General features: G+C 43.1%; 1 protein-coding gene across 1 annotated transcript in view; it reads right to left on the bottom strand.

The window, feature by feature from the left end:
* The window catches only part of PTPRG (protein tyrosine phosphatase receptor type G), a 578,709-nt gene that overhangs the window by 155,465 nt on the left and 408,153 nt on the right, over positions 1–15,091 (bottom strand). Inside the window, exon 6 of the mRNA XM_047095189.1 lies at positions 11,819–11,885. Within this exon, the coding sequence (XP_046951145.1) occupies positions 11,819–11,885 (67 nt within the window). The remainder of the gene's footprint in view (positions 1–11,818; positions 11,886–15,091) is intronic.

The following is a 15,091-nucleotide window of genomic DNA, read 5'->3' as shown; positions in this document are numbered from 1 at the left end:
TAGGCTCATGACCATAACATGAAGAGCTGGTGTTATTCCAAGTTCTGAGCAAAGGCTGCTTGACTGGGAAAGAGCCCACCTGATTAATCGGATTCTTGAATTCAAGTGCCCAAAGACACACTCCAAGGGCATGGAACAGCCACTCCATCCTGGTTCAAAGACATCTAGGCTCCTTGAGTTTACTGGTCCTGTCAGTTGGCCGAACGTGGCATTTTGATTTAAGGGTTGGCATTTGAGTAAAACGTATGTTGACATGAATATTTCCAAAGAAACACAAAAAGCAGAGTCTTGTCAACAATTAAGGAAATGAACAGGATATTTAAATTATAGAGTCATACAATGACAAAAACCCAGTACTGTCACTGAACAACAGGTCCACTGCTCGCCTCTCTCCCCTACCCAGTGGTTGTAAATGACCGGGTATGTACATTGTTTTAGCGTCCTTCTGATGCTCAATCAGACCTAATTCACAGAGGAGAAAGTGAGGCTCACAAGAATGAAGTGATTTTGACAAAAATCCGGAAGTTTATTAATGATGGAAATAGGAACTGGCCGAGCAGAGCTGGCAAGAGAATGTATTTTAGGATCTAATAAAACTGGGATCAAATTACTGTTCCACTCCATGAGCTGGGACAAATCAGCCGAGGTCTCTGAACCTCAGTTGACCCATCTGTAGCACAAGATTAAGAATTTTACCTCACTGCCCTGTCAGGTAGGATTCATTAGGATTATACGTGCAGAACATCTGGGCAGGGTTAGGCCCACACCCAGGCATTACCAGATGAGAGGATCTTCTTCGTTTCCCACACTTTCTGATTCCTTGCCCATGACCCCTTCCCCTGATCTCAAAGGGACTCGCTACCCCAATCACTTTGTGACCATTTTCTTCCTCATGTGGTTTTATTTTGTGTGACTCAACTCACTCCAGCAACATACATTCTATTTCAACACCCAGGTAGTGATGGAAGCAGCACTCAGGGATCCGCAATCATATCCCGTCACCTCCATACTCACATCAACAAGTAACAACAGCAATGGGAATGGTGATGGGGAAGGGGGCAGTGACAGCAGCTGAGGTTGACGCTGACCGTGTGCTAGGCACAGCAGGTACAAGAAGTCACTGACTCCTCGGGACAAACCAGTAAGGTTGGCATTATTACTACCTCATTATACAGCTGAGAAACCAGAGCCACAAAAAGCTTACGTGACTTGTGCAGGCTGTGCCTAGTCCAAATAATCCTGGTATTAATCCCGGAGCCTTGCTCTTGGCCATGCCACCATGGTGCCTCTCCTGTGCCAAGGTGACATTGGTATAGCACGGTGGGAAAATCACACAAAGTAGCCCCAGGTACTTCAGTGAGCACCTTTGCAGTAGATGACAGGAGACATGATTTAAACTTTTCTCTTTGCTTTCCACATCCCATTGAAACAACCAGGAAAAGGGCATTTCCTTGGGCTCCCATGATCCTGTGCAAATGATCAAATACTGACAGAGAAGGCTGGGCCAAATGACACCTAGCCTCAAATTCAAATCCAATGTAAAGGGAATCACTTTTGAAGTCCTTTTCTATCTTAACATTATTGGTAACAACACTGTGAGTGATAAGATAGAAGCCGCACAGCATCCCATTTCCTGGCCCTGGCTAAGAAAAGAAATGGAAATAGCTCCCATCTACGGTGGTAGTTCTGACACACTGAAGTCCAGGAAACTGTGGAAATGGCTTAAGTGCGCCTGTTTCTCGAAGATTTTGAGATCAAAAGTGTTCAGATAAGCATCTGCCCTTCCTGGATCCATAACAGATGTGAGCCAATTAGCCAAGACCAGGGTACTGAATATTTATAGCACACTTCAGGAAAGTTCCATGTAATTAAATGCCAGAGACATAAACTTCAAACAGGAAATTTTGTCGCATGTTAAGATGTTCAAAACTATCAGTGGGCTGCTAGATGATATAGCATCGGGTTTCCTATTGAAAAGGGAGAAAATAATTTGATTTCTTTAAGGTAAACATTAAACCGGAACTCTAATTAATTCAGTTGAAACACATTCGGATTACATGGCGATTTGGGTGAGATCAAAAGTGAAGCCCATCTCTGAGAAGTCTATCAAATGGTAAGTAATGACATGAGTAGACACTTACATCATCCCAACATGAACAAGCCACTAACTCTATTAGCACAGTGACCGTAATAGCTACCATTTAGTTAAGGCAGGGTTGGCAAACTTTTTCTATAAAGGGCCAGAGAGTAAGTGTTTAAGGCTTTGTGGGCCTTAACTCTCTGTGTTACAGCCACTGACCTCTGCTGTCATGGTGCAGAAGCTGTCACAGACAATATGTACACAAATGAGTGTGGCTGTGTTCCAGTAAAACTTTATTTACAAAAATGGGCAGCAGGGAAGATTTGGCTCACAGATTGCACTTGCTGGTCGATGATTTAGAGGACAGTGGACAGGTGCCAGCCACCCTTTCTTCTTAGTTATTTCCTTATCGGAATGCATGTAGCATTAACACCTATGGGGCCTTATCCCCATCTTACAAGGTGGAACCCCAGCGACAGAGAAATGCGACGATTTGTTCCAGGATCACACAGCTCCCAATGGGGCAAGCCAGAATTCAAACCCAAGACAGACTACATTCTGAAGCACTGTTTCAGAATCCAGTGTTCCTAAAGTCACATTATATGTGAAAAATAACAAATGCCATTTCTTTAAAAATATTCTATAACACAGACTTTTCAGAAAACTCATTCCAATGTTCTAATTGCTTATTCATATGAACACAGGAGATTACTCTGCAGGTGAAGAATATTAGTCTTTTTAATCTTTACCACCAAGAATGGGATGCCCCCCCCCCACACACAAAAAGTTTCCTCGTGATATTAAAATTGCCCTAAAGGCAGGGAAAATCTCGTTCATCATTTTATCCTCAACACCTTCACTAGCACTTTGTAGGCCCTCCAAGGATGACAGGACGCATAAACTCTATGATTAAAGAAGCTTAAAGTTCACATACACAAAACAGGCAAGAAGCCCTCAAACCACATCAAATCATCTCTGCCCCATCTTCTTGCTGCCGGACTGTAATGACACATAATACTATTTCTGTCTAGTAGCTGAATTTCCCCCCAAAGGTCCCTTGTCCTGGGATTTGTCCTTTTCTTCCAAAGTTCATGCAAGTTTCTTTTTAGGAACTTGAGCCATTTAGCCACAGACAGAAAGTTTATGCCAAGATCTTGACCCCAGGGATAATCACAATGGTGCAAGAATGATGATGGCAGAGCATGGTCCCGTTAAGCATTTCTTTGCATGTCCTTTCTACAGTGTGTATAACAAACCTAAATCAAGGCTGAAAGAGGCAGGTGGTGACCCTGGCAGAGAACAGAGGGGGAGATGGTCTGGGAGTAAAGCGGGCCAATCTCAAGTCACAAAGACCTTGATTCAAGCCACTCAGGCAATGCCTGCTTTGCTTACCTTTCTATATAAAGGGGGACAGGATAACTGTATCTCAGAGGCTTTCTGGAGCATTCACTGGTGCCTGTCCAGATAATTAGACCCTGGGTGCAGAGACAGCCTGCACCAGCACAGTAGCAGTGGGGAGCCTTTGTTTTTAAACCTGAGACCTGATTCCCCATCCCCTTTGTTTCGGATTTCCTTTTTCCAAATTCCAAAAGGAGTCGTTGGCTCTCAAAGTCATCTCTTAATGATAGAATCCCAAGGTGGCCACAGTTCTTTCTTTGGCCTGCAATCAATTTGCAGAGAGAACAAACAGTCTGTCAGGGGTACTTAACGGTGAAGCGTTTTTTAAAAGGTGCTGTCACTCCCCTCTTTACTTGTTGTAAGGCCACTTGGTACCTGATGTGTCCCACAGGAAAGTGCTGTCGGAATCTCTTACTTTCCAAAGCTAATGACTGTCTTCTTTGATTGTGAAATTTAACACACACGCAGAAGGGTGCACAAAACATAAATATACTGTTGACAAATCATCCTAAAGTGAAACCTGGGGTGACCAGAACAGGGGCAGCCCTTTGCACCCTCCCTGGACCGGTGCCTCATCACTTTCCCATCCTGCCCCAACAAGTAACCAGCATCCTCTTTTTACAAGTCATTGTTACTTTGTTTTTCTTTTAGTATTACCACCTACAGATGCACCCCTAAACAATATAGGCTAAGTTTTCTCCGGATTTGAACTTGACATGGAGGAATACTTTACACATTCTTCAGATTCTTGCTTTACGTTGTGGTTCTCGTATGTGCCCAGGTTGTTGAGAGGTATAGGATCCCACCCCTCTCCATCAGGGTGGAATGTTCTATTGTAAAACTGTACCATGTTTATCTAGCTTGCTGACGATAGGCATGTGAGGCATTTCTAGGTTTGGGCAATCAGAAAAAACAATGTCACCGATGTTCTTGTACACATCTCATGGTACACTTTCATCTGCGTTCTCTAGGGCACATACACATACAGGAGCTGGTATACCATCAGGATTTTTAATATTTGGCTATCTGGTGCATATTGTCAGATTATTTTGGGGTTTTGTGAATGTATTACCTTTGAGAAATCAATATGCGATATACACGGGTCATTCTTTAATTTACAGTCATGTGAGCAAATCTACGCGGACAGTGTGGTGAATTTTTATATTATACCTTATGTAATCATCCTCCAGATCAAGATACATAATACTTTTATCATCTGAGAAAATTCCCTCATGTCTCCTCTCATTTACTATACCCTTCCATCTCACTATTTTGGCTTTTACCATCCAAGATTAGGTTTTTTTCTGTTCTTGAACTTGAGAGAAATGGAACTAAGCTGTATGTGCTCTTCTGTTTTCAAGTAAGTCAAGCAGCTGGTTACTTTTAATTGCTGCATAATACTCCACTGTCTGGCCATACTACAACTTGCATATTCAGGCTTCCATTGGTGGACATTTGGGTTGTTTCCACTTTGTGGCTAATATACACAAAGTTCCCATGGGCAAGTCTTTCTGTGGACATTTCTCTTGGGTGTATACCCACATGGGGGCTTGCCAGCTCAGAGGATAAGGCGTATGTACAGCTCTGGCAGAAATGGCCAAATGGCAAAAAAAAGAAAAAGAAAAAAAGACAAAAAAAGGTGGGGGGGAGCGGGGCGCCTGGGTGGCTCAGTCGGTTAAGCATCCGACTTCAGCTCAGGTCGTGATCTTGCAGTCCATGAGTTCGAACCCCGTGTTGGGGTCTGTGCTGACAGCTCAAAGCTTGGAGCCTACTTCCGATTCTGTGTCTCCCTCTCTCTGCCCCTCCCCTGCTCACATTCTGTCCCCCTCTCTGTCGAAAATAGATAAACATTAAAAAAAGAAAAACGAACAGAAGAAATGGCCACACGGCTTTCAGAGAGGCTGAACCATTGGCATCTCCACAGCAGCTGTCCTCAAGTGGCAAGGGTGCCATGCCCCGGGCTGCTTTCTTCTAAAACAGTGTTTAACATATCACATGCATGTCACATATGATGTGTATAACATACCAGCAGGTGTACAAAACAAAGCCCCCCCCCCCCATCCTTTAGAGGAAATTCAGATTGCTCAAGGCCCGGAGTCCCTTTCCAGTTCTTCTTGATGGGCAGAAACCTCAATCCTAGCAGGTGGAATATGGAAAAAATAAAAAATAAAAAAATAAACAGATGCAAATGTACCTGCTCCTACCATTACACGGAAACACTTGGCCAGGGAGTCACTTACATTTGCAAATTTCCTTTATCTCTCCCTTTCTGCCGAACGCCTGGGTGACTCCAGTGATTCGACATTGTCCATACATTTGGACAGCTGATGAGCATTCCAGGGCAGGGGAGAAAATGGGTGTCAAACATTCCAGAAATGAACCCAGTAGAAAACTAGTCAATCAGGGAAGCTATTTTGCAAAGAAAGTTTTGATCTTGTCATAGCCCCAACTTCCATCACTGAAAAACTTGGAAGAGCCTTGTTTTTTTACTTTAATTGAAGGGTGTTCTCAGGTGATCATTCATTTGTACTTTCACAGAGAGCTTTCTTGGAAGAGGCTGGTCAGAGAGGACAGGGGGAGGAGCCTTCTGGCTCTGCGTGGTGTCTGAGTCGATTTCTGTCTTCCTCACAGTTCCTCTGAAGGAGAAAGATACCGTCCTGCTCACTAAGGTAGTACATCCAACAGAAGATGGAAAGGACAGTGAGGAGGGTAACAGGAAAAGAGGGACAGAAAGTCAAAGCTCAACAACCAAGCAATCACTATGAGCACGTTTCCTTGCAAAAACAAAAAATTGGGGACAAGAGAGACAAGAGAGAGTGGTGAGTGTCGCGATGCCTTTTGACAGTATTCTAGAATATGTACATAAACAGGCTGCTGGATTTTGTGTGGATATTATAAAAAAGGAACAGAGGAGTAGGTAATCCAAAAAAATGAAAGAAAAAAATACTTTTTAATTGACACAGGATATAATATACATTTCTGAGCACTGGTCAATTGGGTAAAACTAGTTGTAAGAGAAGGGTACATTTCTATACCTACTCACATACAAGTTTCTTTTTTCTCTTTTTTCTTAAATGGGTTAAAAAAAACAGAACTAGATTAAGTTTTTCAGAACCAATATTTCTATCAGGTGTGGCTACTATTAAGGGCTGGTTCCTGAATACAGAAAGCAGCGTACGTGACTGAGTCCATGCTGTGAACAGGATTCACAATATCTCCCTAAATCTTTCCCCCCCAGTGGATATTGGTGGTGGTGTGGGAATAAAACACCTGACTATAGATATGTTTTACTGCATCCATGTACTGCTCTTTGGATAGATGGGGCCAGAATCAATGGCGAATCACAGCTCTCTATTTCTATTTCTTTTTTTCTTTTTTTTTAAATGTTTATTTATTATTGAGAGACAGAGAGACACAGAGCATGAGCAGGGGAGGGGCAGAGACAGGGTGAGACACAGAATGTGAAACAGGCTCCAGGCTCTGAGCTGTCAGCACAGAGCCTGATGCAGGGCTCAAACCCACGAACCATGAGATCATGACCTAAGCTGAAGCCGGTTGCCCAACCAACTGGGCCACCCAGGCGCCCCTCTATTTCTATTTCTGCATGGCTCTCAAGTTTATAAAAATCACAATTCACCTAAAAAATGAACACATAAGAAACAACACTTTATGTTGCCATGGGGTTTCTAGATCTCTCTCCCCATCAACGAAGAAGCAATGTTGCTGAGCTCAGAGCTCCAACATGCTACATGCACTCACCACTAGAGACCTTTGTCTACAGGGATGCTGCTTAAAACCCTGAAACATTCCCCTCTCTGCCTGGACAGTTTCTATGTACTCTTTAGGTCTGAGTGGTCATTCTGTCTGAGATGTCTCCTCTGTACCCCCAAATACGTTAAACCTGCTGCTCCCCACTTTCTAATGCAATGACAATGCTTAATCGTATGTTTCCCCCAAGACTTTATAAATGCAAGGAGGGCAGGTCTGTCTGCTGTGCTCTCTCTGCCTAGCTTAGTAGTATGCTTAGATTAGGCACTTAAGGGGTGGCTCAGTTGGTTAAGTGTCTGATGTGGGCTCAGGCCACGATCTCACGGTTTGTGAGTTCGAGCCCTGCATCGGGCTCTCTGTTGTCAGAACAGAGCCCGCTTTGGATTTTCCATCCCCTTCTCTCTCTGTCCCTCCCCAGTTTGTTCTCACTTACTCTCTCTCTTTCTCTTTCTCTCAAAATAAATAAAAAAAAAAAAACAAAAACAAAAATATCAGGCACTTAATAACTAGGCACAAAAGGAATAAGCACTGCTTCTAAGAACCTCTGAGCATTTTAAAAGTGAGAGCACCAATAAAAAAAAATTCTTGGGAAATGGGACTAGGAGAACGTCTTTGGAAGGAAGATGAGAACCTCCATGCCAGCCAAGGGAGGGCAGGCCTAAGGTCTTCCTTCCAGAGACAAACTGCCAGCAGGAGCCTTGTTATCCGGCAGCCTCTAGCTGCCGCACCTTCAGGATTGACCACGGTGTGCTCACGGAGGCTGGCCTTGCTGGCACACTCTAGCCGGTGACTGCCCACGACAGGGGAACCCAGGCTGGGCCACTCCTGCCCAACGCAGGACGTCTCTCCCAGGCAGTCTTGGCTCTGAGGTGCTCCGATGGCCTGGCCAACACTTCTTCTTGTTTTTGTTCTTGTTCTTCTTCTTTTTAAGTTAATTAATTAATTAAATATAATTTATTGTCAAAGTGACTTCCATACAACACCCAGTGCTCATCCCAACAAGTGTCCTCCTCCATGCCCATCACCCATTTTCCCCTGTCCCCAACCTCCCATCAACCCTCAGTTTGTTCTCTGTATTTAAAAGTCTCTTCTGGTTTGCCTCCCTCCCTCTCTGTTTGTAACCTTTATCCCCCTTCCCCTCCCCCATGGTCTTCTGTTGAGTGTCTCAGGAGCCACGGATGAGCGAAAACATATGGTATCTGTCTTAGAGGGGAAAGTGGGCGATGGGCATCGAGGAGGGCACTTGTTGAGATAAGCACTGGGTGTTGCACAGAAACCAATTTGACAATAAATTATATTTAAAAAAATATGGTATCTGTCTTTCTCTGACTGACTTATTTCACTTAGCATAATACCCTCCAGTTTCATCCACGTTGCTACAAAAGGCCAGATTTCATTCTTTCTCATGGCCAAGTAGTATTCCATTGTATATATAAACCACATCTTCTTTATCCATTCATCAGTTGATGGACATTTAGGCTCTTTCCATAATGTGGCTATTGTTGAAAGTGCTGCTATAAACATTGTGGTACATGTGCTCCTATGAATCAGCACTCCTGTATCCTTTGGATAAATTCCTAGTAGTGTTATTGCTGGGTCATAGGGTTATTGCTGTAAATTCCTAGTAGTGTTATTGCTGGGTCATAGTTCTAGTTTTAATTTTTTGAGGAAACTCCACACTGGCCAAGACTTCTTGAGAGCTGCCTTCAGCCAGTCCTCCTAGATTCCCTCCTCATTCAGAGATGTCAGACCTGTACTGTCATCCCAACGCTCTCCCCATCCAGCCCTGCTCCTCTTTATCCCTCTCCTGCCAAAAAATTCACCTGCACTTAAAACCCCACCTTGCTGTCTGCCTCACAGAGAACCCCGATGACCAAATGCCAAGTAGGACTGGCCATTATGACCAGATTTCTCACTGGCATTTCACAACTGGAAGAACATACAAGATTCTTCCTATTAAAAAAAAAAAAACCCTTTCATTTAATGAGGAATTAATATTCTAAGATATGACTCCCAGAGCTGAAGAAATAAAACCAATTCTGAACTGTAACAGAAATCCATATTGATCTTTTCCTTTTTACACATTTCTATTGTCATTTCCAAGCCAGAGATTCTGTGAAGGGCACAATTATTTATGTCCCATCAAATTAACAGATCATTCAAATCCCTCACAGGACCTTCAACTGAAAATGCTTCCAGTTCCACCAAAAGTTGTTCTAGCGATTGCAAATGTTCATTCTCTTCTGGAAGAATGACAAAAGAGACGTGTGTTTTCACAATCCCCTTGTCACAGGGAAAACCCGTGACAGCCTGAGAACGGAGGGTGCAGTCACATTTCCAAGATGTTCTCTGACTCCCTTCTCTTCCCAGTCATAGCAAAACTCAAGGAGCCTTAGTTTCTTCTCCTCTTCTTCAGGTTTCATATTTTGATATTTTCACTTATTTGTACGTCTGCTTGATCCACTGAGTTGGCGGACATTTACTGAACGTCTATTACTCACCACACACGCAGGGGTTCTTGCCCTCATGACGTGGACACTTCAGTAGGTAATACACGAGTGAATAAAAGACAAGGTTATTTTTGATACCTTCAAACGGTTCCAAGAAAGGAGCCTAGGATGATGTGGTGGGGAGTGGGTGGGCCATGGGATAGGATAATTAAAAAAGAACTTTCATCGCACACAGTGGGCATGCCACACTTCTGCTGTACAAATAAGTAAACTTCCTCCTGCAGGGAATTATTCCTGGCAGATCTCCTCTGACTTCTCCATTAGAAAGTGTGTTGAAACCACAACTGAGGCATCTTTGTCTCCCTCCCAGTGCCAGGTAAACATGTAAGAGCAAACACGTAATAGCCTCTTGGAGGGTAATTGTGGATAATGAGGAAGGATATAACACGATTATGGCAGCACAGAGCTCATGAACCAAATGATGACTAGGCAGTGAGTTTACTGAGATTTGGGGATCTGAGAGCTAACAGAAGCCTCCGCTTACCTTTAACATATGGAATCTCCTTCAATTATCATTGTGGAAATAAGAACATGATCTGCCTTAGCTGGTGGAATGCTTCCTCTCTAACTGAAGAATAGGTACCTGTTTCGAAGATTCTAGAACTCTTCATGGTGTTTTTGTTTTCAAACATGAATAAGTCAGGGGGAAGGAAGGAAACGATCTAGTCATCATTTACTACGTTTCAGGCCCCAAAACTCAATCTACACCACGAACTGGAATTTCTGGAAGGGTTTGGTCAACTGAATGTCCAAGGGGATCTTATGGGAAAGGACCTCAGAATGCACAACATGTTGCCCAAATACCAGCTTTCTTTGCACTTTTGAGGTGTCCAGAGAACAATGCAAATATCCCTACTGTCCAAAACCACCACCGTTGTGACCAACATCAAAACACAAACAAATGCGCAGGCAGAAACAGTTTTGGCAAAGTTGCTCTGTTCTCTAGAGAAACTGTCACATAGCCTACTTCCCAGCTCCATGTGAGGGATTTGCTTTGGGGCAAACTGAAATTTTGAAGAAGCCGTGGAAATTTCTCACAATGAAAACCTCTACGGGGGTGTTTTCAGCCACCCTATTTTCCTACTTTTCATACGTTTATTATTGTTCACTGCTGCACGATTGAATGGTTATAAGAGAAGGACAATTAATCCAGAATCCTGCTGGCTTCAACTGTACCCTGACAAGTGGTTTTAGTTTCCCTGAGAGAAATGGGGGAAGATGTCTGTTAAGGTCTGCAGAGTTGGCTAATGTTGAAAGACAATCCTCCCAGAAAGGTGTGACGATGTTTTATCACAGCTGTGGAGATGAAGGGTAGATTTATTATGGTTACTAATGCTATTTCTGTCAATGTCTTTGGAATTCTAATTAGATTATTAAAACTTTGCAAATCATGACACTACCTCTAGACTCCATACCTCCCTGTGACAAGGGTACTTTTGAAATTAGAGGATCCTGATGTCATAGCTAATGATGCATTGCCGATAATAAAGTTGCGGGGAAATTCTTCCAATAAAAACCAGTTGGGAAAGACAGAACCCATTTATCTTACTTTCTCTCCCAGTTTTATGCCTGAGGATAAGACGTCTGTTACACAGAACACGGCCTAGCTTTTTCCATGCTAGTGGCTCATGATGCTTGCTCACATGCAGCAAAGTTTAATGACTTGTCACAGCTACTTAAATTTTTTCCCTAAATCTGAGCGGCAAATCAAGAAATTTATTAATGCAAATACACTTGAAAGAAGAGTATTTTTAAGAGAGACATGAGACAGTGGCAGGATCAACGCATACAAACGGTATATCTTAGGGCATTTTGATTTATAACACATGCATTCAAAGTGGTACCTGAAGAGAAACAAATGGCTTACTGTTAACCCAGATCCATTTTCAGGTAATAAATGGGCATCCTCTTTACCCATCAAATAATGGCTCTAACGCCCTTCAACATCAGTGGATGAGGAATCGGTGTCACCCTGTGTCCTCTGCAAGATAACCCCATTCCTTTAGGTGGAGACCTTAGCTCTTCACATACCAGCAAAAATAAGCGTACATGGCTTACTTACCATGATGTACGACGCCCTTCAACCCATGGATAATAGGATCCAGTGCGGAATTGTCCCTTGGACTGACCTACATGTAAAGGAAACATGATTGGTTAAATCTATTCCGGCATCAGACACAACAGCCTCAGTTTAATCTTCTGAAGAGAAGGGGGTGGGGGAAATAGATGTTATCTAGCAAGCTGCTTAGGTCTTACATATACCATGGCTCTCACCAAACACAGAAGATTTATGACATAATAAAATCAAGTGAGGAAGTCTAAATCAAAAGAAAGAAACTTCTCAGAATACATTAGAACAGGAGAGAAATACCACAGTCCTACTAAAATCTTAAAAAGCAACGGTAAGACTTTCTTCTTGCTTTTGTTTTATTAAAAGTACACCCTGATCTGCTAAAAAGTCATTGAAAGTCATCAAAGAGTGATCCATCATTGACTGAATATTTCAGTACCTTCTTGTGATGTGTTTTTTCCCCCCGCTTCTTTTTGGAAAATGGATCTGTGCCCTGCCAGCCTGCTCTCCTTTCTGAGGATCCCAGTCTCCTGTGCTTTACCACCACCATACTATAAGAGGAATTTCTAAGACTACCTCGGAGTAGGAGAGGGGAGGACAGGGCAGGAGAGGAGCTTGAAGAGACAGTACCTCCCAACTTCACTTCCCTCTGGGGTTTTTAATTCCCCCCAAAGTCAAGCCTCTTTCCCATTCTTTCCCTTAAGTTTCTGATTATTACTCAGTATAAATTCTCATTCTTGCCCTTTCCAGAAGACTAAAATTCCACCAGCATATTATAATTTTGGTTTTTAGGTACTTTCTTGTAGACACTAATTAAAATAGTTACAAATGAAATGCAACGACATCTAGATTTTACTTCAAAATAATCCAACAGTGGATAGCAGTTCGAAAAGATGCGACAAGACTGGCAATCTATCAATCATTGATGACCTTAGGTGATGAGTATCAAATGGGTCATGATACAATTTTCTCTATACTTTTTAGAGTGTGTGTTTAACTTTTGCAAAATCCCTTATCTATATGGTCAGCCTATCTCCTGAGTTTTTTTTTTCAGAAATGGTATTTATATTTTTAGTTATTTTTAATGTTTATTTATTTTTGAGAGAGAGAGAGAGAGAGAGTGAGCAGGGGAGGAGCAGAGAGACAGGGAGACACAGAATCCAAAGCAGCTCCAGGCTCCAAGCATCAGCGCAGAGCCCGACGCGGGGCTCGAACCCACGAACCGTAAGATCATGATACGAGCTGAAGTTGGATGCTTAACCGAACGAGCCACCCAGGCGCCCCGGGGTGGGTATTTATATTTAACCCACTTCTAACATAATGAAGTTCAGATATTGGTGGATCTTTCAAGGTGTAGCAAGACCCAACTGGATGTTTCCTAGTTAATTTAGGGTCATTGGAGGTCAAAATTTTAGGGTAACTGAAAATCTCCCACATTCCTTCTCCCTGTTAACAAATCATCCACTGGACTGCCACTCCTAGTGTACTCTCGGACAATACCCATACTTCACACGTTTCCTTCTGTTTTCTGCTTCAGCATCTCCACGTTAGCACAGTGGTTCTCACCTGGAGGTGATTTTACCTATCTCCCACTGCCCACACCCATCCTGAGGTCACTGAGCCACATCTGCAGACATTGTCGGTTGTCACAAGTAGGGACGAAGAAGAGGGGCTACCAGCATCACGTGGTGAGAGGCAAGGCTGCTGCCAAAAATTCCATAGTATTCCGAATAGCCCCCCTACAGCACAGAATTATCTGCCCCAAGATGTCAACGGGGCATAAGGTGAGATTGAGAAATTCTAGTTGCAGGCACTGTGAGTTAACAGTGATTAATATGTCATTACATATTGATGACAGGAGCCTTGGGTTACGGTGAAATTAAAACACAGGTGTCATTATGTATGGTGTCACATTTATAGACTAATAAAGTGAGGCGGAATTTGGTACTACACCATAAACACTACAGACACTTCAGAAAGGATCAGTGAATAGGAACCCAGTATACCAGGTCACAAAGGTGGAATTCTAGGAGTTACCATTAGCGTACCTCCGAACTGCCTGACAGGAAGCTCTAGCCAAGGGTTTGACAGATTGGTTGAGCACAAAGCATTCTTGAGAGGTAAACATCCACAAAAAAAGACATCAAAATGAAGACCTCATATTTACACCCTAGCAAATACTCACCAACATTTTACAAAGATGCTCAAAACTGGAATCACAACTCAAGAATGCAAGATAAGAGAGTCTACTGGTAAATGTGGCCAAATTTTAGAAGTGAAAGAATAAATAGGAGTGGAGAGAACTATCTCGTATCAAATTGAAGGTATAGACAAAAACATGGTCTTCCTTCTCCTTCTCCAGATTTAGGCTGGTAGAGAAGTTTATGCTACCTCAACCACCCGTAGTTACCCTAATATCTGTGGGAAATGGCAAAAGGGCCACAAACTTGTGTCATGCCTGTCACATGCACCTTTGCAATCTGACTTGGCCACTCCTCCCATCACAAGTGTATACCAACTTCTCCACTCTTTGAAACTGGGCTTGACCCCGTGACTTGCTTTGGCCAATGGGACATGAGCGAACCTGTATAGGGAGCAGCTTACACAGGGCTTGCATGTAGAGTTTTAACCTCTCGTGGGACTCTGAAATTTCGAGACCACCAGGTGAAGAATCCCAAGCTAGACTCTCGGAGGACAAGATGACATGGGGCAGATAGGCCGTCCCCACTGAGGTAGTTCTAGACTAGCCAGCTTGCCAACTATCAGATAGGACAGTGAGTCTCTCCCAGACTATCCAGCCTCACATGAACTACCTGAAGGCCCCAGAGACCACCCGAGCTGGTCCCAACCAGATAAACTGCACAGCTAACCTACAGAACCATAAAGCAATAAAATAATTGTTGTTTTAACTAGTTGGGATCATTTGTTACAGCATAAAATAACTGTTAGGGTTTCAGAGTGTGTACAGAGGTGGAGGATTTGGGACAGACTAAGAAACCAAGAATTTTCTTATTTTTTTTTTTTTAATGTTCATTTATTTATTTTGAGAGGGTGGGGGGAGGGGCAAAGAGAGGGAGGGAGGGAGGGAGGGAGAGAATCCCAAGTAGGCTCCATGTTGTCAGCACAGAGTCAGACCCGGGCCTCGATCCCATGAACTGTGAGATCATGACCTGAGTCGAAATCAAGAGCTGGACACTCAACCGATTGAGCCATCCAGGCACCTGACCAATAATTTTCTTGACCAATATACTCTGCTTCTGGTTT

The sequence above is a fragment of the Lynx rufus genome, unplaced genomic scaffold, assembly GCF_022079265.1.
Source record: "Lynx rufus isolate CCGP_SWC_20201006 ecotype Redwood Valley unplaced genomic scaffold, mLynRuf1.p SCAF_4, whole genome shotgun sequence".
NCBI lineage: Eukaryota > Metazoa > Chordata > Mammalia > Carnivora > Felidae > Lynx > Lynx rufus.
The sequence above is the reverse complement of the archived record's forward strand: the minus strand, read 5'-3'. Positions and strand labels throughout refer to the sequence as shown.